The sequence below is a fragment of the Prorops nasuta genome, unplaced genomic scaffold (genome assembly GCF_024137725.1).
Source record: "Prorops nasuta isolate Cenicafe-Biocafe unplaced genomic scaffold, Cenicafe_Pnas_1.2 PNAS00023, whole genome shotgun sequence".
Classification (NCBI taxonomy): Eukaryota; Metazoa; Arthropoda; class Insecta; order Hymenoptera; family Bethylidae; genus Prorops; species Prorops nasuta.
The window spans coordinates 3,723,230-3,748,111 of NW_027116820.1; the positions used below are offsets into that span (position 1 = coordinate 3,723,230).

A 24,882-nucleotide genomic window follows, 5' to 3' on the forward strand; every position below is an offset into this window, starting at 1 on the left:
CACAAACATGGAGTTGGATGGAACATTCGACCGCACATGGTGGTTTATTGTTACTTCAATCCCATCCCATATCATTACATATGAGAATGTATATACAAGTTTCTCGTCATCTTTCTTTAACGGTAAATGTGTGAATTATTATAATTACTCTATTTAAATTATTTATAAACTATTAGATAGATATACGTACATATTTTATGATACTTTTTTTTAATACTTCGAAGCATTCTATCAAATAATTTGTAATCTCTTTACTCTCTCTCTCTCTCTCTCTCTCTCTCTCTCTCTCTCTTTCAACTACTTTGACTAATTTGTGTGATATTTCTCCAGATTGTATAAACCCATGTAGGAGTTGCCAATCGTGACGATTGGTCCGTTCATCGGTACAATAATCGGGCCAATGCTTGCGTCTGACAATTGTTTGTTAGGAATGAGCCAATACTTGGCCAACGATTGTTAACTGTTTATCGGGAAAAATTGAGAACAGTTCTTATGCCGATGCTTGGCTATCGATTGGCAACTAATGCTCAGCTAACAATGACTGCCAATCTCGTACCGATCCTCGGTCATTAATTCACAACCGTTGCTTAATTAAGCATTGATTGCCAATTTCGTGCCGATCTTCGACCATAGATTGGCAGTTATTACTCAATAAAACAGTAATTTTTGGATTATACATGCTAATACTGATTCAAATAACTGCAGGCATGAAAGTTCGACAAGCATAGTCTGTTAAACCTGCGCCAATGTTATAAGTCAACAATCAAGAAAGTTGTCTTATTTTATTGTGGTATATGGTTAGTAAGATTAGATTACCGAATTTACTGCAATATATGATGCTAGGAACCCATTGAAAGTAGTATTTTTTAAATATTTTTAATGTTTTTTATGTAATTCTGTTTGCTACTAGATCATTTTTTTAATCGTTATCTTTTCAATTAAATGATCAAAATAATTTTAAAAAAGTACCAACAACTATGGAAATCAACTAATTTATAAAAAATTTTTTTTTTTTCTAATCTTCTGATAAGTGCGATCTGTTGTTTTCATTAACAAATTTTAATTTCTTCATGCAAAAGATAGCAATGTGTGTACCCCAACTTTTTAAAATTACTAGCCATGAGACACTAGCGCTTCTGTTATTATAATTGAATTCAAAAATAATCATTACTTTTCTTGTTAACGATTTATTTTTCCCTAGATACCCCCCCCCCCCCCTCTCTCCCACCCTCCTGTCTCCTATTACCCCTCGCCTGGTTCAAATTTAATGGCCGAAACTAGACCAATGTTGGCTGACACATGGGCAAGCATTGGCCGATGTTGAGTAAGCACTGGTCTATAATATTGGCACGAGGTTATCATCCGATCAATTGCCATGATCGGTACAAGCATGGCAGTACTACTGGGCCAATATAATCGAACATTCGCCGGTCATGGGCCATGCATGGCCCGATGAAAAATTCCTACATGGGAAGTATTGACAACTTTTTTTCGTTTTTTATACAAGTTTTTGAATAAATATAAATGTTTAACCTGAGGTTTGTAAAGTGCATTCAAGTATTTCATTAAAATTACTATAACAACATTTTATATTTATTAATTAATAATAGCATATTTATTCTTTTATTATAGGTAAATACGAGTGATAAAAAATTTCATTATATCTATGGAGAAATTATAGGCTCAGTCGAAGATTTTCTACGAACACTAAAGTTGCTTGAAAGAAAGCAAATTTGCGACGGAACAGGATTTAAAGATAACAGGTATATATTCTTAATTATTAAAAACTTTAGCGTTATTATTAAGCATAATACTAAATGTTTGGGTGATTATTGCAACACAATTCCTTCCGAATCATTTTGTTTAAAATTTCTGTCTCTAAATCTATAAACAAAGCTCACTTATTAGCACAATCATATTGGAATGCATGCATTCTATTCTTATATACAATTCGAATTTACTTTATGTATATTACAATTATATTTATTTTTGTTAAGAAACACTTGTTATTTCTATCTTTTATGATTACAACATGATAAGGTGCTAAACATGCTTTCTTAGTGATATAGTTACTATAAATCACCTCTCAAACTAGACACATGAGCTGCGTTGGACCATAACTTGTACCATTTAAAAACTTAACTCTCATCTGGTTTACTTAAAGAAAAAATTGCTGAAGAAAATAAAAGCGTTATGTGAATTTTTATTAGCACTTTTAGTCGTTTAAATTTATTTAATAAAGATTGATAGGAATGACCAAAGAGTCTAATGGAAAGGGTAAAAAACATTCTATATAAGCGTTAATGTAGAAAATTGCTCACATTAAGAGTAAGGTCAATACCGACATTACAGAGCGGTTCCACCTCAAATCTTAGTTTTCAAACTACAGCTTTATTTATGGACCGATTTTCAAATTTACGATGGTTTTGGAATCGGCAGAATAGCAGCTTTGGGATAAAACAAAGAAATACTGTAAAATTAAAAAAAAAATATATATGAATATTAATAAAAAAATATTAAAATTTAATGAAGCTAAAATCTAAAGATTTCGTTGTTTTATCCCATAGACATTATTTTGCTGATTCCAAAATGTCCTCAAAATCGAAAATCGGTTCACAAATAACGCTGTAGTTTGAAAACTAGTAATTATGATGAAATTTGCTCTAAAGAGACGTAATGTCGGTAAAACAGAACACTTTTTCTAATATTATTTTTACCCAAAAGAGGGCACTGTAAATACACGATTTTATAAATAAAAGTATTCAAAACAAAATACGGCTTCCCAGGATTATTATTACATACATTATTTGAGAATGCTGAAGCTGATGCTACAAGGAGAGGGATGCCTTGTTCATCCCACATTCAGCTAAAACAACAACAAAGACGATCGGACTTATAGTTTAGATGCAAAAAATGTATAAATCTAACAGAGAAGATGTTTGAAAAACGATAAACGTAGTGATTTCTGTCTCCTATCCATTCTAGCAACAAATCTCAAATATAAACGAAATTAAGAAGATAAAATGATAATTATCAAGGTAGATGTTGTAATATAGATTTTAGCTTAAAAGAATAGAAATTACTGTTTTGATTGCTCATCTAATGATCGAGAGAATCGATGCTAACTGTAGAATCTCTTTCCTTTTCCAACCAACAATCGATGATATTCAAATAATTTTTGCAGCCAAACTATCGGTCGGATCAATTTCGTTGTTGTTTTAAATGATAATGTTGCAAATCAGGAGCTCTTTATAATTTTTCCATATTTTTCCCATCAATAATGAGCGTGTGCGACCGACATTAGTACAACGCTCCTCTTGCCCCCCTTCCCGCACCCCTCTCCTTGACCAAAGCATTTACGCAGTGTAAACCCGAGCTTCTAGGCTATTGCTCGGTATGAGGTAAGGGGTATGCTCTGCTCGCTAGCGGGTGAGACGGAAGGAGACGCGAGGGGAATGCAAGTCTCTCAGAAGGAATTTTCATACTACGGGCTTACTTGTAGGTGGAAAAATCTGGAAAAAATAAGGCATATTCATCTTTAGACAGACTATCGTCTAAAACAAAGATATTCTCGATCGGACCAATGGTTTGGCAATAAGAATTGTTTAATCGATAACTTGCATTCCCTTCGCGTCTCCTTTCGTCTCGCCCGCTAGCGAGCGGAGCGTTCCCCTTACGTCATACCGCGCAATAATCATGAAACTCGGTTTCACGCTGGCGTAATAGCTTTGTGGAGTGGAAAGAGGGGCGTCAAATGCAGCGTTGTACTAATTTCGGTCGTATACACTTATTATTGATGAGAAAAATCTGAAAATAATGTAGCATATTCTTCATTTACCACACTTTCAGCTAAAACAAGAAAAAAATCCCTCGGACCAATAGTTTAGCTGCAAAAAATGATTGAAAGTTACACAGCGTTGGTTGAAGAAAGATAATTGCACTATTTGATGCCTCGCTGTGATTTTTAGTAACAATTGAATAAATCTTCAAGAAAATAAGCATTTATTTTAAAGTAGATGTTATTTTCTACATCTACGATCTTAAATTCATATTTTCATCAATTTTGAGAGATCAGCTGCTGTTGGAAAGAGAGTAACGCGTGCCGTAGTTCGTCTGTCCTTGTCCAATCGACACTTTGTAACATTCAAACATTTTTCACAGCCAAACTATTAATCCGACCAACTTTTTTCCTGTTTTAGTCGAAAATATAGTAAATGAGGAAGATGCTGAATTAATTTCAGATTTTTCCCATCAAAAATGAGCCTGTACGATCGAAACTCATAAAACATTACTTTTGTCTCTTCTCTCTTTCCCTCTCAGGCACACGACGCACGGTGAACGTGAATCTGCTACTCGACTCGCTAGCGACGGGGAAAGAAGGAAGAGGCAAAAGCAATATTTATGATTTCGACTCGTACAGACACATTTTTCATGAGAAAAATCTGAAATTAATATAGCGTGTTCCTCATTAACCATATTTTCGACTAAAACAAGAAAGAAGTCGCTCGGATTAATAGTTTAGCTATAAAAAATGTTTGAATGTTATTCATCGTTGGTTGAAGAAAGATAAACGAACTATTTGATGCCTCGCTGTGTTTCCTGGTAAAAATCGAAGAAATGTTCAAGAAAATAAGCATTTATTTTAAAGTAGATGTTATTTTCTACATCTACCATCCCAAAATCATATATTCATCAAATTTGAGAGATCAGCTGCTGTTGGAAAGAGAGTAACGCGTGCCGTAGTACGTCTGTCCTTGTTCAATCGATACTATGCAACATTCAAACATTTTTCACAGCCAAACTATTAATCCGACCAACTTTTTTCCTGTTTTAGTCGAAAATATAGTAAATGAGGAAGATGCTGAATTAATTTCAGATTTTTCCCATCAAAAATGAGCCTGTACGACAGAAACTCATGAAACATTACTTTTGTCTCTTCTCTCTTTCCCTCCCAGGCACACGACGCACGGTGAACGTGAATCTGCTACTAGACTAGCCTTTGAGGGGGGGAAAGAAGGGAGAGGCAAAAGCAATATTTATGATTTCGACTCGTACAGACACATTTTTCATGAGAAAAATCTGAAATTAATATAGCGTGTTCTTCATTAACCATATTTTCGACTAAAATAAGAAAGAAGTCGCTCGGATTAATAGTTTAGCTGTAAAAAATGTTTGAATGTTACTCAGCGTTGGTTGAAGAAAGATAAAGGAACTATTTGATGCCTTGCTGTGATTTTTAGTAACAATTGAATAAATCTTCAAGACAATAAATTATTTTGATTATAGTAGATGATATTTTCTCTATCTACGATCCTAAATTCATATATTTATCAATTTTGAGAGATCAGCTGATGATGGAAAGAGTAACGCGTGCCGTAGTACGTCTGTCCTTGTTCAATCGATACTATGCAACATTCAAACATTTTTCACAGCTAAACTATTAATCCGAACGACTTCTTTCTTATTTTAGTCGAAAATATAGTAAATGAGGAAGATGCCGAATTAATTTCAGATTTTTCTCATCAAAAATGAGCCTGTACGACCGACATTAGTACAACGCTCCTCTTGCCCCCCCTTCCCGCACCGCCCCTCCTTGACCTAGCATTTTCACAGTGTGAACCCGAGCTTCTTGGCTATTCCTCCGTATGACGTAAGGGGAACGCTCCGCTCGCTAGCGGGCGAGACGAAAGGAGACGCGAAGGGAATGCAAGTTATCGATTAAACAATTCTTATTGCCAAACCATTGGTCCGATCGAGAATATCTTTGTTTTAGACGATAGTCTGTCTAAAGATGAATATGCCTTATTTTTTCCAGATTTTTCCACCTACAAGTAAGCCCGTAGTATGAAAATTCCTTCTGAGAGACTTGCATTCCCCTCGCGTCTCCTTCCGTCTCACCCGCTAGCGAGCAGAGCATACCCCTTACCTCATACCGCGCAATAATCATGAAACTCGGTTTCACGCTGGCGTAATAGCTTTGTGGAGTGGAAAGAGGGGCGTCAAATGCAGCGTTGTACTAATTTCGGTCGTATACACTTATTATTGATGAGAAAAATCTGAAAATAATGTAGCATATTCTTCATTTACCACACTTTCAGCTAAAACAAGAAAAAAATCCCTCGGACCAATAGTTTAGCTGCAAAAAATGATTGAAAGTTACACAGCGTTGGTTGAAGAAAGATAATTGCACTATTTGATGCCTCGCTGTGATTTTTAGTAACAATTGAATAAATCTTCAAGAAAATAAGCATTTATTTTAAAGTAGATGTTATTTTCTACATCTACGATCTTAAATTCATATTTTCATCAATTTTGAGAGATCAGCTGCTGTTGGAAAGAGAGTAACGCGTGCCGTAGTTCGTCTGTCCTTGTCCAATCGACACTTTGTAACATTCAAACATTTTTCACAGCCAAACTATTAATCCGACCAACTTTTTTCCTGTTTTAGTCGAAAATATAGTAAATGAGGAAGATGCTGAATTAATTTCAGATTTTTCCCATCAAAAATGAGCCTGTACGATCGAAACTCATAAAACATTACTTTTGTCTCTTCTCTCTTTCCCTCTCAGGCACACGACGCACGGTGAACGTGAATCTGCTACTAGACTAGCCTTTGAGGGGGGGAAAGAAGGGAGAGGCAAAAGCAATATTTATGATTTCGACTCGTACAGACACATTTTTCATGAGAAAAATCTGAAATTAATATAGCGTGTTCCTCATTAACCATATTTTCGACTAAAACAAGAAAGAAGTCGCTCGGATTAATAGTTTAGCTGCAAAAAATGATTGAAGGTTACTCAGCGTTGATTGACGAAGGACAGACGGATCTCCTGCATGTTTTCCTTATTACCTGCAAAAGAAGCTTTGAAGGTTTTGAAATTAAGAGTCAATTAATTTAAAATATACAATGTTTTATTTATCTGTACATTTGATAATTAGGAATAAAGGGGTAATAGTTGCTAACGGGGGGGGGGCATCCCATAAACTAAATTGGGGGGCTGCATGAATGTAGGGGGGGTGTTATAGTACATGGGGTAATGTGGCTGCTGCTGCTGCTGGTAGTGGTGGTGGTGGTGGACTGCCGTTGGCTGCGGTGGAGGCTGGACCTCCATGGATTGGAGTGAGAAGCTCCTCATCTGTAAATAGTCAGATCGTTAGAATATGTTTCAATAAATAATGAAATTGAGTGATTTTTTTACTTACAGCTACGTTGGAGGTTTTTTTGGCGCGGCGGCTCTTCTTTTCGGCTGCCCCAGCAGCGGCGGCGGCAGCGGCCAATCTTTTAGACCGCCCTTGGCGGTATTTTTGCCTCTTGAGGCGAGCTTTCTCCTGAAAATTGAAATTTTAATTTAAAAAAAGAATTAATTTAAATAAATATAACACAAAATGGTAGGTACTCACTTTTTCCTCCGGATTCTTAGTCCTGGATGGTCCAGGTGCAGCGGCGGCTTGTGGCAGAGGTGCAGCGGCGGCTTGTGGCGGAGGTGCAGCGGCGGCTTGTGGCGGAGGTGCAGCGGCGGCTTGTGGCGGAGGTGCAGCGGCGGCTTGTGACGGAGGTGCAGCGGCGGCTTGTGGCGGAGGTGTAGCGACGGCTTGTGGCGGAGGTGCAGCGGCGGCTTGTGGCGGAGGTGCAGCGGCGTCGGCGATGGCTTGTGGTGGTGGTGGAGGTGGCACCCATTGCACCCACCTGGTAGATGGCAGCGGAGGCGAGGCCTTTTTAGGCCCTCTCCGCGACCCAGTCGTGGCCGAAGTGGAATTCTTCGGCGATGGTAAGGGGGGAAACTCCTTACTTCTTGAGGGGGTCCTCGAGCGTCGCGTATTCTGAAAAAAAACAATATCATTTGTAGTAAATAACGACGATGGCAATAATATGTACAATCTTCGAAGAGTCGCTTTTGTGTTTCGAAGTTCGCTGTGAATGTAAACATTATGTTAGATATTGTTTACATTCACAGCGTAACTGAAACCACATTTGCGACTCTTTGAAGGTTGTACATATTATTGCCATTACATGGATATAAAATTTTAATAATTAATATAACTAAATCCGAAATCGGACGATGCTTTTTCTCGTACTGAATTGCTTGCTGAATTTAGAATGGTGACTGCTGATTGGATATTTGCATTATTATAACCAATCAGTAAACAACATTTTAATTCATCAAGTAATCCAGCACGAGAAAAAGTATGGTCTGATTTCGGCTTTGTGTAAAATATGTTCATTGTTTCATTCTGTCTTTTGTACAGCTTCTTATATCTATTCTTTGCATACTTATTACAAGTCTACAAAAATTAGATATAAGAAGTTGTAAAAAGGACAGAAATATATGAAACACTGAATATATTTTATAACACTTTTTTCTTATTTTCAGGTTTTTATTTACAGCTACTTCACTCGCGGAATAAGAATTATAAAGAACACTTACCATTTTCTTTGCACTTCCTTCCGACATTGATGATGGACTCGATTGCACACACGATCCTCTCACTGGTGTGATTCAAACGGAACTAATAATGCTCTTCACCGCAGGTGGGAGGGGGGGCGTTCATCGGTTACCCAATATTACCCATAATTCGCGATTTCCCTATAATGTCTACAGTGGTGACAACTTCAATTGTGTGTGGTATGCGTGCGTGACGTAGACGTGATTTAAAAGTCTTTCAGTGCAGTGTGCAGTTTTATTTAAAAAGTGATTTTGTGAGTGAATAATTCTATTTAGTGGTTCCTGGTTAGATTGGCGTAATAGGTGAGTAATTACTCCATTTTTTCTTTATGTTTTCATTTCTCTCTATCTTTTTCTCTCTTATTTTAATATATTTTTCCATGACAGTAGCTCTTCTGTCACCAGCTATTCCTCCTCCTCATTTCATACCTGCAATCTTTCATTATTTTCAGTGCCCTCTCATTCTTTTTCTAATTATAATACTCGCTCTCTCTCTCACTCACTCACCCTCCACCTGTCAAAAGGTGTCCTTTCCAACTTTTCGTGCACCCCATCTCTTTACTACGCAGCCAGTCTTGTATCAAATTCTAGGATGCTTACTATTTCTCCCTCTCTCTCCTTTGTAAGCCCTTCCCTTCTATTATCCATGTTCAACTATTACTATTATAACTGGACAAATATATAGCAAAATCTCTATTGTACATAAAGATTCTTCCATTATCCTTTTTTCAATCTTTATGTGCAATAGAGATTTTGCTATATATTTGTCCAGCTGCGGTAGTGACAAGTGAACATGGATAATAGAGGGGAAGGGCTTACAAAGGAGAGAGAGAAATGGTGAACAAGGTAGAATTTGACACAAGACTGGGTAGGTAGTACAGGGATGGGGCACAAGAATAGTTGGAAAGGAGACCTTTTGGCAGGTGGAGGGTGAGTGAGAGAGAGAGAGCGAGTATTTCAGTGAGTAAAAGAATGGAAGGTCACTGAAAATAATGAAACATTGCAGGTATGAAATGGGCATTAGGTCAAGGTTTTTATGCAGAAAGATTCCCTTAGACTTGTTTCTGTCCTTCTTGAATCAACTCTGTGTAACATTTAAACATTTTTCACAGGCATACTATAAGTCAGAGGGATGTCATTCTTGTTTTACTTGACAGTATGGAAAATGAGGAACATGTTAAAATTTTTTCAGATTTTTCAAACTAAACATGAGATTGTACGACCCACAACATAACACACTGCTTTCATCTTTTCTCTCTTTCCCTCTCAGGCAGGCGACGCACGGTGAGCGTGATTCTGCTTCTCGACTAGCCTGTGGGAGGGGAAAGAAGGGAGTGCAGAACAGCGTTTTATGATTTCGACTCGTGCAGCCTTTTTTTGTTTGGAAAAATCTGAAAATAATTTAGCGTATTCCTTATGTAATATACTTTCAGGTATAGCAAGAGAGAAATCGCTGGGATCAATAGTTTGGCTTTGACAAATCATTAAAAGTTACACAGTGTTGATTGAAGAAGGATGAACATAATGCTTCATGTTTCGCTCTTTTTCCAGCTCAAAAATTCAAAAATAATTACGAATATAAAGATGTACTGGAAAGTAGATGTTATTTCCTACATTTACGCTAAAAAAATCATGTATTTATCAATTTTCATAAATCAGCTGTTGTCGGAAAAAGAGTGACGCGTGCCGTAGTTCGTCTGTACTTGTTCAATCAACTATCTGTTACATTCTATCAATTTTCACAGTCAAACTATTAATCCTAGCGACTTCTTTCTTGTTTTACCTGAAAGTAAAATAAACGAGGAACATGCAACAATTTTTTCATATTTTTCCTACTGAAAATGAGCATGTACGACCGATAAAAATAACACACTGCTTTCATTTCTTCTCTCTTTCCCTCCCAGGCAGGCGACGCACGGTGAGCGTGATTCTGCTTCACGACTAGCCTGTGGGAAGGGGAAAGAAGGGATTGCAGAGCAGCGTTTTATGTTTTCGTCTCGTACAGGCACATTATTGATTGGAAATATCTGAAATTAATTTGGCGTGTTCCTCATTTACCATATTTTCGACTAAAATGAAAATGAAGTCGCTGGAATTAATAGTTTGGCTGTGAAAAATGTTTGAATGTAACAGAGAGTTAATTGAAGAAGGACAGAGGTACAACGGCACGCATCACTCTCTTCCCAACAACAGCTGATCTCTAAAAATTGATTAATACATGATTTTTTGAGCGTAAATGTAGGAAATAATCTCTACTTTCTAGTACATCTTCATATTCTTCATTATTTTTGAATTTTTTAGCAGGAAATAGAGCGAAACACGAAGCCTTACGTTCGTCCTTCTCCAATGAAACACTGTGTAACTTTTATTCATTTTTGACAGCCAAATTTTTGATCCCAGCGTTTCTCTTGCTATACCTGAAAGTATATTACATGAGGAATACGCTAAATTATTTTCTGATTTTTCCAAACAAAAAAAAGGCTGCACGAGTCGAAATCATAAAACGCTGTTCTGCACTCCCTTCTTTCCCCTCCCACAGGCTAGTCGAGAAGCAGATACACGTCTGTCGTGCGTCAATTGCGTGGGAGGGAATGAGAGAAAAGATAAAAGCAGTGTGTTATGTTATGGGTCGTACAATCTCATGTTTAGTTTGAAAAATCTGAAAAAATTTTAAATGACGCTGAAGTTGGCAGCGACTTTCCAGCAGCAAGTTTCGCTAGCGAGACGCTCTGAACTTGCGCGACACCCGGTATACGCTGCTCTTATTAAAATAAATAATAAATGTTTTTACATGCACTGCCAAATAGCTATCATGCGCAATTGTTCTTAAGGCAACATAATTTATTCTTAAAACATTAATTGTGTAAATTAATCATTAAAAACAGTTTATACAGGAAATTCATTTTCCGAATCTTTTAAATCATAATTAAGTAAGAAAGAAATTTTTTTAATTTTTTAAAATAATTCCTCCTTATAGAAAATTTGACGCTGAATCTAATGGTATGCCGTTTTTTAGGGAACGCGGTCTCCTTAATAATTTTTTTTACATAGAAAGATCGTCAAACGCTTAAAATAGGCTACAGTGCAGTACATCTTTTTCGGACTAATATCTGATAGCAGGAAATTTTTTTAATTTTTTTAAATGACTCCTCCTTATAGAAAATTTAACGCTGAATCTAATGGTATGCCGTTTTTTAGGGAACGCGGTCTCCTTAATAATTTTTTTTACATAGAAAGATCGTCAAACGCTTAAGATAGGCGACAATGCAGTACATCGTTTCCAGACTAATATCCATATACCATTAAATTCAGCATGAAATTTTCTATCAAGGTAAGATGTTTAAATTAATTAGAAAAACTTCCTGCTATCAGATATTAGTCTTGAAAGGATGTACTGCATTGTCGCCTATTTTAAGCGTTAGACGATCTTTCTATGTAAAAAAAATTATTAAGGAGACCGCGTTCCCTAAAAAACGGCATACCATTAGATTCAGCGTCAAATTTTTTATAAGGAGGAATCATTTTAAAAAATTAAAAAAATTTCTTTCTTACTTAATTATGATTTAAAAGATTCGGAAAATGAATTTCCTGTATAAACTGTTTTTAATGATTAATTTAGGCAATTAATGTTTTAAGAATAAATTATGTTGCCTTAAGAACAATTGCGCATGAAAGCTATTTGGCAGTGAATGTAAAAACATTTATTATTTATTTTAATAAGAGCAGCGTATACCGGGTGTCGCGCAAGTTCAGAGCGTCTCGCTAGCTAAACTTGCTGCTGGAAAGTCGCTACCAACTTCAGCGTCATAAATTTTAACATGTTCCTCATTTTCCATACTGTCAAGTAAAACAAGAATGACATCCCTCTGACTTATAGGTTGGATGTGAAAAATGTTTATGGCGCTGAAAAAAGCAGAAAGTTTCAGCAGAAAGTTGCGGACGCAAGCTCAAAAACGCTTCTCATACTTAATTTTGCCGAAAAAATTAATATTTCGAAATTTAAATGGCGCAGAAGCTTCAATTAATCGAAAAAGAACACATTCATTTGATATTCATTAAAAAAAACGACTAAGTTCACTTTTTTTTACAGTCATGAAAAGATGTCATCGGCGAGTCATTCACGACTATTACGAAATATATGGAAATTTTTTAAATTTTTTTCATCCATACAGTCATTTACCTTGTAAAATTATGAAGAGAATGATGCTACTTTCGTGAGGGATCGCGTCCTTTTTATTATACTTTTTTAACATAGAAAACAGAGATACATGAGAATATTTCATTAGGGATTTAGATTGAGAAATATATTTTCTTAGCGATTGAAAGTTTAAAGAAAACATATCGACGAAAAGCGTGTCACATCGAGAAAGAAGTCAATGTCCGGACAATAGGAAAGCTTTTTAGAAACTTTAACATATACTATCATTTGGTGCATTAAATTTGCAATAAAATGAAATGTATTACATCAGGGATCTCGATCGCCAAAGTTTTTTTTTACCGGTTGAAACGAAAAATTTCAGCCGAAATTTTGACCTCTCGACAAATAAGTCAATGTTTCCACACATGGGAAAATTTTTTTCAAATTTTTCGCTTATATTATCCTTTAGTAGACTAAATTTCGAAGAAAATGGTATATATTTTATAAGGGATCTCGATCGCTGAAGTTATTTTTCAATCGGTCTTGAGCAAAGACTTAAGTCATAATCGTGACACTTCGACCGGTAAAAAAACATCTTTGACAATCGAGATCCCTCATCAAATATATACCATTTTCTTCAAAATTTTATCTACTAAAGGACCATATAAGCGAAAAATTAGAAAAAGCTTTTCCATAGGTGGAAACATTGACTTGTTTGTCTACATGTCACGATTTCGGCTGTAGTCTTTCGTTTCAATCGGTAAGAAAATATCTTTGGCGATGGAGATCTCTAATGAAATACACACCAGTTCATTTTAAATTTAATGCGCTAGATAACAGCACAAATTAGAAATTATAAAAATAATTCCTAACGTTCAGAAATTTATTAGATTGCTACTTTTGCGTATTGTCTGAACATAGCCGTATCGACAATACTTTTTCTACTTCCCAACTGGCGGCTGGGAAGTGGCGGCTACCTTCAGCCTCATAAAAATCATGCTTTTGGACTTTTGCGTAAGATTTTCAGTTAGCAGGAATTTTGTTAAATTTTTTATATATATACAGTCTTATTTCTTATGAGTTTCTAGCTAATTAAATTCTGTAAAAGACAGTACCACAATTGTTAGGGAGGGCAAACCCCTTAAACTGGTTTTTTAGCGATTAAACGAGACATCTGTAAGATACCCCCAGAATAACCGACGAATCTCATTTTTCTGCTGCAATTTTCAAACAGCAGGAAACTTTTTTAATTGTTTTCAACCATACCGACTTCAAGCCTATAACATTCTGAAAACAATGGTGCTACTTTCGTGAGGGATCGCTCGTCCTCTTTATCAAGAGACACGGTAGTGTCTCGACGGCAAATACATATAAAAGTAGATAATGACATGTCTATACCGCCGAGCACTACCGTTAACTTATACAGTAGGTTTGGCCGCCTCAATTTTGAAACCGATTTATTTCCGTGAATGATCCACTGTCATGATTTAAGTAAAGCTTTCCTTAAACTAGTTTGGAACAAGCTTTCATTTAAGACCATGAACATTACAAACGGTTCATGCAATCCAGAGATCTCATACTGAGTTAGCTATATATATATCGAAAATTGAGATTCTTCTCCTTCATAATCTTCTTCTCCAGCCAGAGCGTATGTCTCGGGCTGAATTTGGCTGCCGTAGGTATAGTGACGTCAGTAGACGTAAACGTAAATATAGTTGCACACAATTGTAAACAGTGTGTCTGTGCGTGTATCTCAGCGATATATATTTACTTTGTTTATTACGGTAAATCAGGTTAAGCTGCAAGATTGACAGTATTAACCTTAAACAAATTTGAACCTAATTATGAAATAAATAAATGAAAAAACACACACACACATGATTAGGCTGTTCTTATTTAAATTTGATGAGGTTATACTCATTAAAAGGATTTTTAATTACATGAAGGAATCAACAGATTAGATAAGTATAACAATGAATTTTATGATATAAAATGTAATATATGTTCTGGTACTTTGTGTGATTTTATTGCAGATTAAATAGTGATGTGTTTATTATCTGACTGCTAAGGGTTGAGCTGTGTGGAGTGAGAGATTAAAATATAATATACACCGTGTCTCTTGATTGCTGAGGATGAAACTACGTGGATTGAGTTACTGAGGATTGAGTTACTGAGGATAGAGCTGACTGGATGAAGTAAGATTAATATTTATATATTTTTAACACTGCCAAGGAGAAGTTACTGTCAACATTTATGTGCATCGGTGATTATCAAGAGCATATTAATTGCAAGAAATTGTTAAAATATTTGAAAACCATATGCTAAACTTCCAGGTATTGAAATTATTAACAAAATTCATTTTTAGTTGTTTCTTCTCTTTAAATTGATGTGGGTTTCAACTGTCCGATAGGTTATACCTTTGTCAAGAATTAGCAGCATAAATGTGACAGTAATTGTTGCTAAAAGGAAATGTGGTATGCAAAACGACAATGTCAGCTTTAATTATATGCTTGAATGTAGTTTTTTTAAAGGTTTGCGAATTGCTTGTCCAGTCATGCCCATGTATCACCTCAAGCAGCTGATGGAGTTACTGAAGTTTCGCAAAGTCAGATGTTGGTAAAAAGTCAAATGTTGATTAACAAATGGAATGATTCATGTTTCTTGAAAATATTATTTTCTTTGAAGAATTGAGATTTTTAAATGATGAATTTGATTTTAGGTTTACTCAGGTGTTATCATTTAGTATTTTACAGTCACTGTGCAAGTATTTTATAGCCAATAGTAATACTTGTGTTTTGACTTAAATACATTTGGTACAATTGAATTAAAAATCCAAGGAGGAAGGTTCGCACACATACTGACTATTGGAGTTGAATCAACAATTGGGCTTTTTACTCCTGCATTCTGGTACTAGAAACAGGCAAAGATGAAAGCATTGAAAGATTGGCAAAGTAAGAATAAGCCAATATTCAGAAAAACGTCATCCATTGCTCAGCCACAATTGAAGGATGAGACTCATTGGATGAAATTCTGTAAAATTGAGTTGATAACTGTTGATTGTTTTCCTCTGTTACATATGCTAGTATTCTAGGCCAAAGGCAGTATACTGGTCATTGGTATGGATGGAAAAATGCAAGTTTATTCTCAATTGAAACTCATTCCAAAAATTAATGGTTTCCACTCCATTTTGCAACACCAGAAATCCGACCAGTTTCAACAGTGTATAGAAATTAGCGAAACGAACATTTGAGGACTCTGGCACAGGAAATGTTATAAGGACGATTCGCCAATGTATCTCCTATATCACCTTTGTCAAGAATTAGCAGCATAAATGTGATAGTAATTGGTGCTAAAAAGAAACGTGGTATGCAAAACGACATTGTCAGCTTTGAATATATGCTTGATTGTAGCTTATTCAAAGCTTTGCGAATTGCTTGTCGTCTTGCCCCAGTATCAACTCAAGTAGTTGATGAAACTAGTGAAGTCTGGCAAAGTCAGATGGTGGTAAAAGTCAAATGTTGATAAACAGAAAATGTAATTTAATTAAAACATACATTTTACTTAATGATTTTTATATGTTGAAAGTATGTGTTTATGGATTATGAAAAATTTAATCAAAATTTTATTATAGTGAAACTGAAAACATTAAACAAGTAGCCGGGGCATTAATTATGAATTTCATTTATGCAGAATGCATTACAAATATCAATAAATTTAATGTGTTGACTGTGATATTTTTTCAATATTAATATATATTATTTTATTAGTTAAGCGCTGCTGTTTCAAGAAATGAGAAGTGTGGAAATTTTCTTTAAATTCTGTAGGAAAGTGGAAAGAATTATTTAATTTTTTAAATATTATACTATTACCAAACGTTATGAAATCCCACAAAAAAAAGACTTCGCCTGTATAAAAAGGCGGCAAGTACATAAAGCATGTAGCATAAATAATATAGTAAAATTATCCAATTAAAAAAAGTAGTGAAATCCAAATATTAGTCAAGTGTATTTTTTGACCTTAGCAAAAGTTAAATTTTTGGAAAAAAAAGGAACAAAAAAGTTACTTGCCGGGCCCGTAATGTCCATGCACAGTGAGAAATAGAATCGTTTGTGGTTCGGCTAACTTCACTCTGTATTTTAACATGAAATTTGCTGTACTACGCTATAGCTGAATCTCACACACGATTCAATTTCCCACTGTGCATGGACATTACGGGCCCGGCAAGTAATTTTTTTGTTCCTTTTTTTTTTAAAAATTTAATTTTTGCTAAGGACAAAAAATACACTTGCCTAATATTTGGATTTCACTACTTTTTTTAATTGGATAATTGTACTATATTATTTATGATAAATGGTTTATGCACTTGCCGCCTTTTTATACAGGCGAAGCCTGTTTTTTGTGGGATTATACTTTTCTAACATTGAAAGAAGAGATACAAATGAAAAATTATGTTTTTGCACTTTTGGCTAAGTTTTCCAGTTAGCAGGAAATTTTTTTCATTTTTTTAAATCATATAATCTTGTAGCCTATTAAATTCTGCATAGATCAGTATGTTTTTCGTTAGGGAAAGCGACTCCCTTATTAGATTTTTTTAACATTGAAGGCAGAGATACAGATGAATTTTCATGTTTTTTGACTTTTGGCTAAGTTTTTCAGATAGCAGGAAATTTGTTTAATTTTTTACAACCATACTGTCTTATAGCTTTTAAAATTCTCGAGAGAATGGAGGTAGTTTCGCGAAGGATCGCGCCCTCCTCAAAATCTTTCTTTTTTACCTATGAAGGTAGGACTCTGAATCAGAAAATCACGTTTTCAAGCGGACGGCTGTGTTTTTTGACTAGCAAGATATTTTTTAACATTTTTAGAACTATACAGCCTTGTAGCCTATTAAATTCTGAAGAGGCCGGTCCAAATTTCATTAGGGATCGCGATTACCTTGATGTTGTTTCTTTAGAATAGGTAGCAAAGATACAAGTGTGTACATAGCTTCCACAGTGGATTGATGAAATGTTGGTTTAATTATAATGTAGGCTCGGCAGCTTTCTCTGTTATACAAAAATAATAAAAAAGTATGAATACATACTAAAATTTGTACTGGTCTACTTCTAACTTAATGAGATATAAGCCTGAAATGTAGAAAAACTTCCTGCAGGTTGAAAAACTCAGCCGACAGTTCGAAAACGTGTTTGTGTGATTCACGAATTCTATCTTCATTGTTAAAATACGGCAATAAGTAGAGCGCGATCCCTTACGAAACTAGCACCATTCTCTCGAGAATTTCATAAGCTAGAAGACAGTATGGTTGTAAAAAATTTAAAAAATTTCCTGCTACCTGAAAAACTTAGCCAAAAGTCCAAAAACATGAAAATTCATCTGTATCTCTGCTTTCAATGTTAAAAAATTTTATAAGGGGGTCGCAATCCCTAACGAAATTTATACTGGTCTACCCTTAATTTAATAGGCTACAAGACTATGGGTTAAAAAAATTAAAAAAATTTCCTGCTATTTGATAGTAGCTGTGAATGACTCGCTAATGACATGTTTTCATTACCGTAAAATTAAGTGAAGTAAGTCGATTTTTGTAATGAATATCATTGGGAATGTTTTATTTTCGATTAGTTTAAGCTTCTACGTGATTTAATCTGTAAATATTACGATTTTAGGCAAATTGAGCATGAACAGTGGTGCTCAACCTGTATCCGAAACTGTCGGCTGAGACTGTCGGCTATCTTCAGCGTCATCAAAATCACTTTTTCAACCTATCGGCTAAGTTTGAAAATGTGTTAGTGTGATTCACAAAGTCATATCTTTATTGTTGAAATAAGATATAAGGAGGACGCGATCCCTCGCGAAAGTAGCACCGTTCTCTTCAGAATGTTATGAGCTAAAAGACGGTATGTTTGAAAAAAATTAAAAACATTTCCTGCTAACTGAAAAACTTAGCCAATCGTCCAAGAACTAAATTTTTCATCTGTATCTCTTCTTTCAATCTTCAAAAAATGTATTAAGGGAGTCGCGCTCCCTAACGAAATACATACTGGTCTATGCAGAATTTAATAGGCAACAAGACTGTATGATTTTAAAAAATTTTAAAAATTTCCTGCTACTTAAAAATTTTAACCGAAGGTTGAAAAACATATATTTTCTCCTGTATCTCTGCTTTCTATGTTAAAAAAGTATAACAAAAAGGATGCGATCCTTCACGAAAGTAGCATCATTCTCTTCTGCATTTTATAAGCTATAAAACTGTATGGATGAAAAAAATTTAAAAAGTTTCCAGCTATTTGATAATAGTCGTGAATGACTCGCTGATGACATCTTTTCATGACCGTAAATAGAAGTGAACTAAACCAAGTTTTTTAATGAATATCAAATGAATATTTTATTTTTCGATTAATTTAAGCTTCTGCGCCATCTCGAATTATTTCGTTTTTCGGCAAAATTAAGTATGAGCAGCGGTTCTCAACTTGCGTCCGTAACTTTCTGCTGAAACTTTCTGCTATCTTCAGCGCCATAAAATGTTTAAATGTTGCATAGTGTTGATTGAAAAAGGACAAACGCACAACGGCACGCATCACTCTCTTTCCAACAACAGCTGATCTATAAAAATTAATAAATACATGATTTTGGGATGGTTAGATGTAGAAAATAACATTTACTTTAATCAAAGTGTTTATTTTCTTGAATATTTCTTTGATTTTTACGAGGAAACCTAGGGAGGCATCAAGCAGTACGTTTATCTTTTTTCAATCCACGCTGAGTGACTTTCAGACATTTGTCACAGCGAAACTATTGCTCCCAGCAATTTTTTTCCAGTTTTACCTGAAAGCATGTGAAATGAGGAACACGCTAAATTAATTTCAGATTTTTTCAATGAAAAATGAGGCTGTACGAGTCAAAATCATGAACGATTGTCAAGCAAACTTCGAATGGATTTATTAAGGAAACCATAAGAGATAACCATAGCGTCAATACGAACTTTTTTATTCAGCTTGGTGTGATCTACAAAAGTCTCCATTGAACCTATCGTCTATCTCGTCTCGATTCGGTGATACATAGCTGGATATATGAAAATCGAGTATTTGCTCTGTGCAACAAATCTGATGACATAATCGTTTAGTTCCCCCCCCCCCCCCCTGAAAGAAATGAACATCCATGCGTTGCAGCGCAATGCTCAGTCGATTTCATCAATATTCAGCTATGTATGTTTTATAGCAACTATTCGGCTATAGTACGATTTCGCGCTTTTGTTTTTAATTTTTTTAATCTTCATCTATTTTCTAATGTGTTCTTTATTTAATATTGTTATTTTTTTATAAAGTTATGGGTAAGTCAAAGGAGCATGGCAAGCGGTTCCCGTCTCAGAGGAAATCTAGACGGAGGTGGAGTAAATCCATGATGGAAGCTAGGAAACGTCGAACGGTACCTTCGCCTCAGATTTTTGGCTTCCAAGTAAGTGAATCTATCAATATAAAAATGGACAATGTTACTCTTAATTGTGACGTTGTCAATGTTGATAGTAGCTCTGCAGGAAATGATGATAGCATAACCTCTGATATTATCTGTCCTGCAGAATTAGAATGCGATAATGTTATTACGATGTGTGACGTTATCAATTCTGAAGCAATGGTTTCAGAAGACGATAATGTTACTGTCTTATGTGACGTTATCAACAAAAATGAAATGATTTTACGAAATGATAATGTTACCGCTTTTGGTGATATTATCTATAATAATGAAGTCATTTCAGGAAAGGATAATGTTACTGTCATATGTAACGATATCAATAATAATGAAATAGTTTCAGATGCTACTATAACTTATGGCGTTATTGATGAATCTGAAAATATTTCAGAAAACGATAATGTTGCTATGGATTGTAACGTTATTTGTTGCGATAGCATAAGTTCTAGAAGTGATACTGTTACTACAAAAGGTGACGTTACTATAAAGCGTAGTGATGCTGCAGACCGAAACGTTAGCAGCAGTAATTACGCTTCCAGTACTGGCTACTCAAGTTTATCAAATACTACATCAATTATTGAAGATGTAGCATTGATGAACGAGAGTCAAAAATGCATACAAGAGATATCAAATGCTCAAAACGATCGACGGATAGTCGATTTTGTTTATGTATTTTCTGAATTGCAAAAAGTATTTGAAAAACATAGTAAATCAAATAACTGTGCCTTCAAAGACTGGCAATTGGTGAAAACACGTAAGCAAGGACTTCTGACCCAATTTTTCTTTAAATGCAACAAATGCCATGTAGAAGAAAGTGTTTGGTCAGAGTCTATAGAAAACACGAACATCTTAGATGTAAATATGGCAGCTGTCTTAGGATCAGTTGCTTCTGGAATTGGTCATTACCAATTACAAGAATGTCTAGCAGCGATAAACGTGACCAGTATGACAAAGCAGACTTATATAAAGTATATGGCACGTGTCGTGGAACTATTTCACGAAACTGCCATTGATAATATGAAAAAAGCCGGTGATGTAGAACGCCAACTGGCTATTGAAAAAGGCAATGTCATAAATGGTATTCCGTTTATCACTGTTATCGTAGACGGAAGCTGGATAAAAAGATCTTATGGCACGACTTATGATTCTCTATCAGGAGTTGGTGCTATAATTGGTAACGTAACCGGCAAAGTACTTTTTGTCGGCATACGAAATAAATTCTGTGCTCTCTGTAGTTTCTATCAAGCAAAAGGTTGTAGTCCACGACCACATACCTGTTTTAAAAATTTTGATAGAGGCACAAGTTCCGCTGCTATGGAAAGTGACGCCATAGTGGAAGGATTTCGATGTAGTATCGAATTGCACGGAATGATTTACAAAACATTTATCGCCGATGGTGATAGTAATGTTTATAAATCGATTCTTGATAATGACCCATATAAGGATTATGGAGTTATTGTTAATAAAGTTGAGTGCAGCAACCATCTGTTTCGAAATCTGTGCAAGAAATTGACAGCGGTTTCCATAATGCCGCACCCAAACGGCGTTAGGAGCAAAGAATTTTTCGGAATTAGGAAACTTTTGAAGGTAAAAGTTCTGAAATTTCGAAAAATGATTGAGGAAGCTGTAGCATTTCGAAGCAATGGAAATATTGCTGAGGAAGAGAAGGCAGGTTTGTTACACAAGGACATAATGAACGTAACAAATCACCTTTTCGGACATCATTTAACTTGTAAGGGTCGAAGTTATGAAAAAGACTGCGAAGCAATGAACGATATCGATAAAGTTCATTTGCTACGTTTGCATGGGTTATATGCAAAAATCGAAGATGCTCTGGAATATCTGAGCCATCATTCGGAAAGTCTTTTGCTTCGAGTTACAAATAATCAAGTGGAATCACTGAATGCAATTATTTGTAAAGAAGTCGCCGGCAAAAGAATAAATTTTGGTGCAAGAGGCCAGTATAATGCTAGAGTATATGCGGCCACATTGCAGCATAATACCCAGCAAGTACTTTCCGAAGTACATAAACATGCTGGTAAAACAATACCTTCAGCTGTTTTAACGCTTGAGAAACAGCGACAGGCTAAAGTAGCGAGTACTCGAGCTTATAAAGCAAAAGAAGGAAAAGAAAAAAGTGACAAATGGTTCGTAAATGATAAGAAATTTTACGGACTAAACGCACAAAGGCCTGATCTCGATGAAACAGTTTTCAATAGGAAGCGCGAGATTCTACTTGATAAACTAAGAGAAAATCAAGTAAATTCTTGTGATATTGAAATCGCAACGAGAAATCAAGCCAAATCCGATTTATGGATGTCTCTAAGAAAAAATATGTTGACGGCATCCAATTTCGGACCAATATGTCGCAGGCGTCCAACGACGTCTTGTGCGACTATAATTAAAAAGATTTTGTTTCCCTCGTTCATTGATAACGTGGCATTGCATTATGGTCGAGAAAATGAATCTAATGCAAGGAAACAATTGGAAACGATATTAAATAAATGTATTCGCATTTGCGGATTATTTATTGATAACGAGTATCCATACTTGGGAGCATCACCAGACGGATTGATAGATGACGATGGGCTAGTTGAGATAAAATGCCCATCGTCAGCAGAAAGTATGTCAGCGGAAGATGCTCTAGAGTCGTTACCCTCGTGGCGTGCAGTCCTTCGAAAGAATAATAATGGATATGAAATGAATAGAAATCATATTCATTATTATCAGGTGCAAGGACAATTACATATAACGCGTCGAGAATATTGCGTCTTTGCAGTATGGACACCCAAGAGTATTGTTTGGACGCGAGTAAGCAAAGACGATGATTTCTGGAATAAAGAAATGAAAGTAAAGTTGACACAATTTTATGAGCATTGTCTTCTTCCGGAAATCATTGATAGTCGATATAATCGCAATATGCCTATTCGCGATCCACAATACATTGTGGATGCTCAAGAAAAGGCACGCAGTGCTAAACAGCTGAAAAAGCAGAGAAATAGCACTGCGTGCGAAAAAAGAAAATCAATAAATCTTTCAGAGAATGATGATGATGATGATTGCGTTATACTGGAGGTATCGAAGCATTGTGATACACCGGATACCGTTTTGAAACGTCGAAAATTTTTCGATGATTCACACACAACTCTGAAAGAAATTATTGAGAATGTATTACCGGAAAACAATTATTGCAATGATCAGAGTCTCGATGGAATTCTCCGTATCATAAGAGAGAAAACGGATATCGAAACTGAAAGTGTTTTGTTTAACGTATATCCAAATTTGGTTATATCTGCAACAAAACCTAAGAGCATTGCAATTATTGGTGGTAATCATACAAATCATTGGAGATGTGTATATGTCAACGAAGAACAGCTTTTTGTGTACGACAGTATACCAAACTGCACGTACAAGAAGCTTTCTAAAGAGGAACGACAATACATATCTCTAAGATACCCTTGGATAAAAGAACGTAACATTCACTGTCCAAGGGTCCAAGCTCAACCAGATGCATTCAGTTGCGGTATATATGCTGCAGCTTTTGCAACTGCTATAGCATTGGGTGGAGACCCAAGTGAACAAAAATACTCAGTAAATGTTTCGGAAATGAGGAAACATTTTATAAAAATTATTGAAAAGAAAGAATTGCTAGCTTTTCCAAAGGAATAAAGGATACTATCTTTTATACACATATATTCGTTTGAAATGCCTAATTTTAAACGAGGAAAAGTTGGTGGTGCTCTTCTTTTTAACAATATGTTTCTATATGGCCAATTGTACATTATAGTACAGTGCTTATAGAAAAAAGTTTTGGAAATTTTGATAATTTTCAAAGATTCCGACTAATGGTTTATATTTGTAAACCATATGAGGAGGGGTTTTAGTGGGTAAACGTTTAGTAGTCCCACATACCCTCTGGCTCAAGCCACTGGAAGATGCATAAAGCATTTCCCCTTCTCAATAGTAATAACAAAAAAAAAAAAAAAAAAAAAATGTCATGAGAATGACTATGGCTTATGGTTTTTGTATTTTCTCATTATGTTGAAGAAACTGACAAAAACTATAAACCATGCGGTTTATAAAGAAAAATGAGTTTAAACTTATTTTTTATAGAGGCAATTGTATATATATACGTTTGACCTTATAAAAAGTTCAAAGTAATAGTACTTTTGCCTCTTTTCTTATGATTACCGAGAAAAATCAAAGAATTTTCGAGTAACTAACAGTGTCTGTGCCGTACATTGAACGAAACACGTTGTTGTATTATTCGAAAAATGTATAAGATTTTCTGAATCTTATTATGGGGCCGCACTATGTAAATATCTTGAAAATGGTGAGCCAAACGCGAATACGGTAAAAATTTTGTAAGTGAAACACCGGTGGATTGAACTTGCACAGATGATCCGTATTATGCAATTTTTAATTAATTATTGTTAAAAAAATTGTTAAAAAAAAATTGCTACATGGGATATGATTCAGCTGAGAAAGTTCGACCCCCCTATTGTCACACCCCCAAAATTTTAACCGTTTTTGCGTATCTCTTACCGTTTACGAGATATTTCAAGGCGTAATTTACTCCTTGGCATTTTTTGCGGGCCCGCCATATGCAAATATCTTGAAAATGGTGAGCCAAACGCGAATACGGTAAAAATTTTGTAAGTGAAACACCGGTGGATTGAACTTGCACAGATGATCCGTATTATGCAATTTTTAATTAATTATTGTTAAAAAAATTGTAAAAAAAAAATTGCTACATGGGATATGATTCAGCTGAGAAAGTTCGACCCCCCTATTGTCACACCCCCAAAATTTTAACCGTTTTTGCGTATCTCTTAC

The 24,882-nt window shown here is 35.3% G+C and overlaps 1 protein-coding gene across 1 annotated transcript; it reads right to left on the minus strand.

The window, feature by feature from the left end:
• Positions 1–2,415: 2,415 nt before the first annotated feature.
• Positions 2,416–8,888, minus strand: LOC136781619 (uncharacterized). The gene is made up of 5 exons (XM_066740514.1): positions 8,427–8,888; positions 7,402–7,821; positions 7,204–7,329; positions 7,030–7,136; positions 2,416–2,470 (listed from the first exon to the last, which is right to left on the minus strand). Exons 1-5 carry the CDS (start codon positions 8,451–8,453, stop codon positions 2,416–2,418), a joined length of 735 nt encoding a protein of 244 aa, XP_066596611.1. The 5' UTR covers positions 8,454–8,888.
• Positions 8,889–24,882: the final 15,994 nt, after the last annotated feature.

Coding starts and splice junctions, on each gene's coding strand:
- LOC136781619 (XM_066740514.1), bottom strand. CDS start 8,453: ATGTCGGAAGGAAGTGCAAAGAAAATG. Junction 7,822..8,426: donor AAGGAAGTGCAAAGAAAATG/GTAAGTGTTCTT, acceptor GTTTTTTTTCAG/AATACGCGACGCTCGAGGAC. Junction 7,137..7,203: donor AAAAAACCTCCAACGTAGCT/GTAAGTAAAAAA, acceptor GACTATTTACAG/ATGAGGAGCTTCTCACTCCA.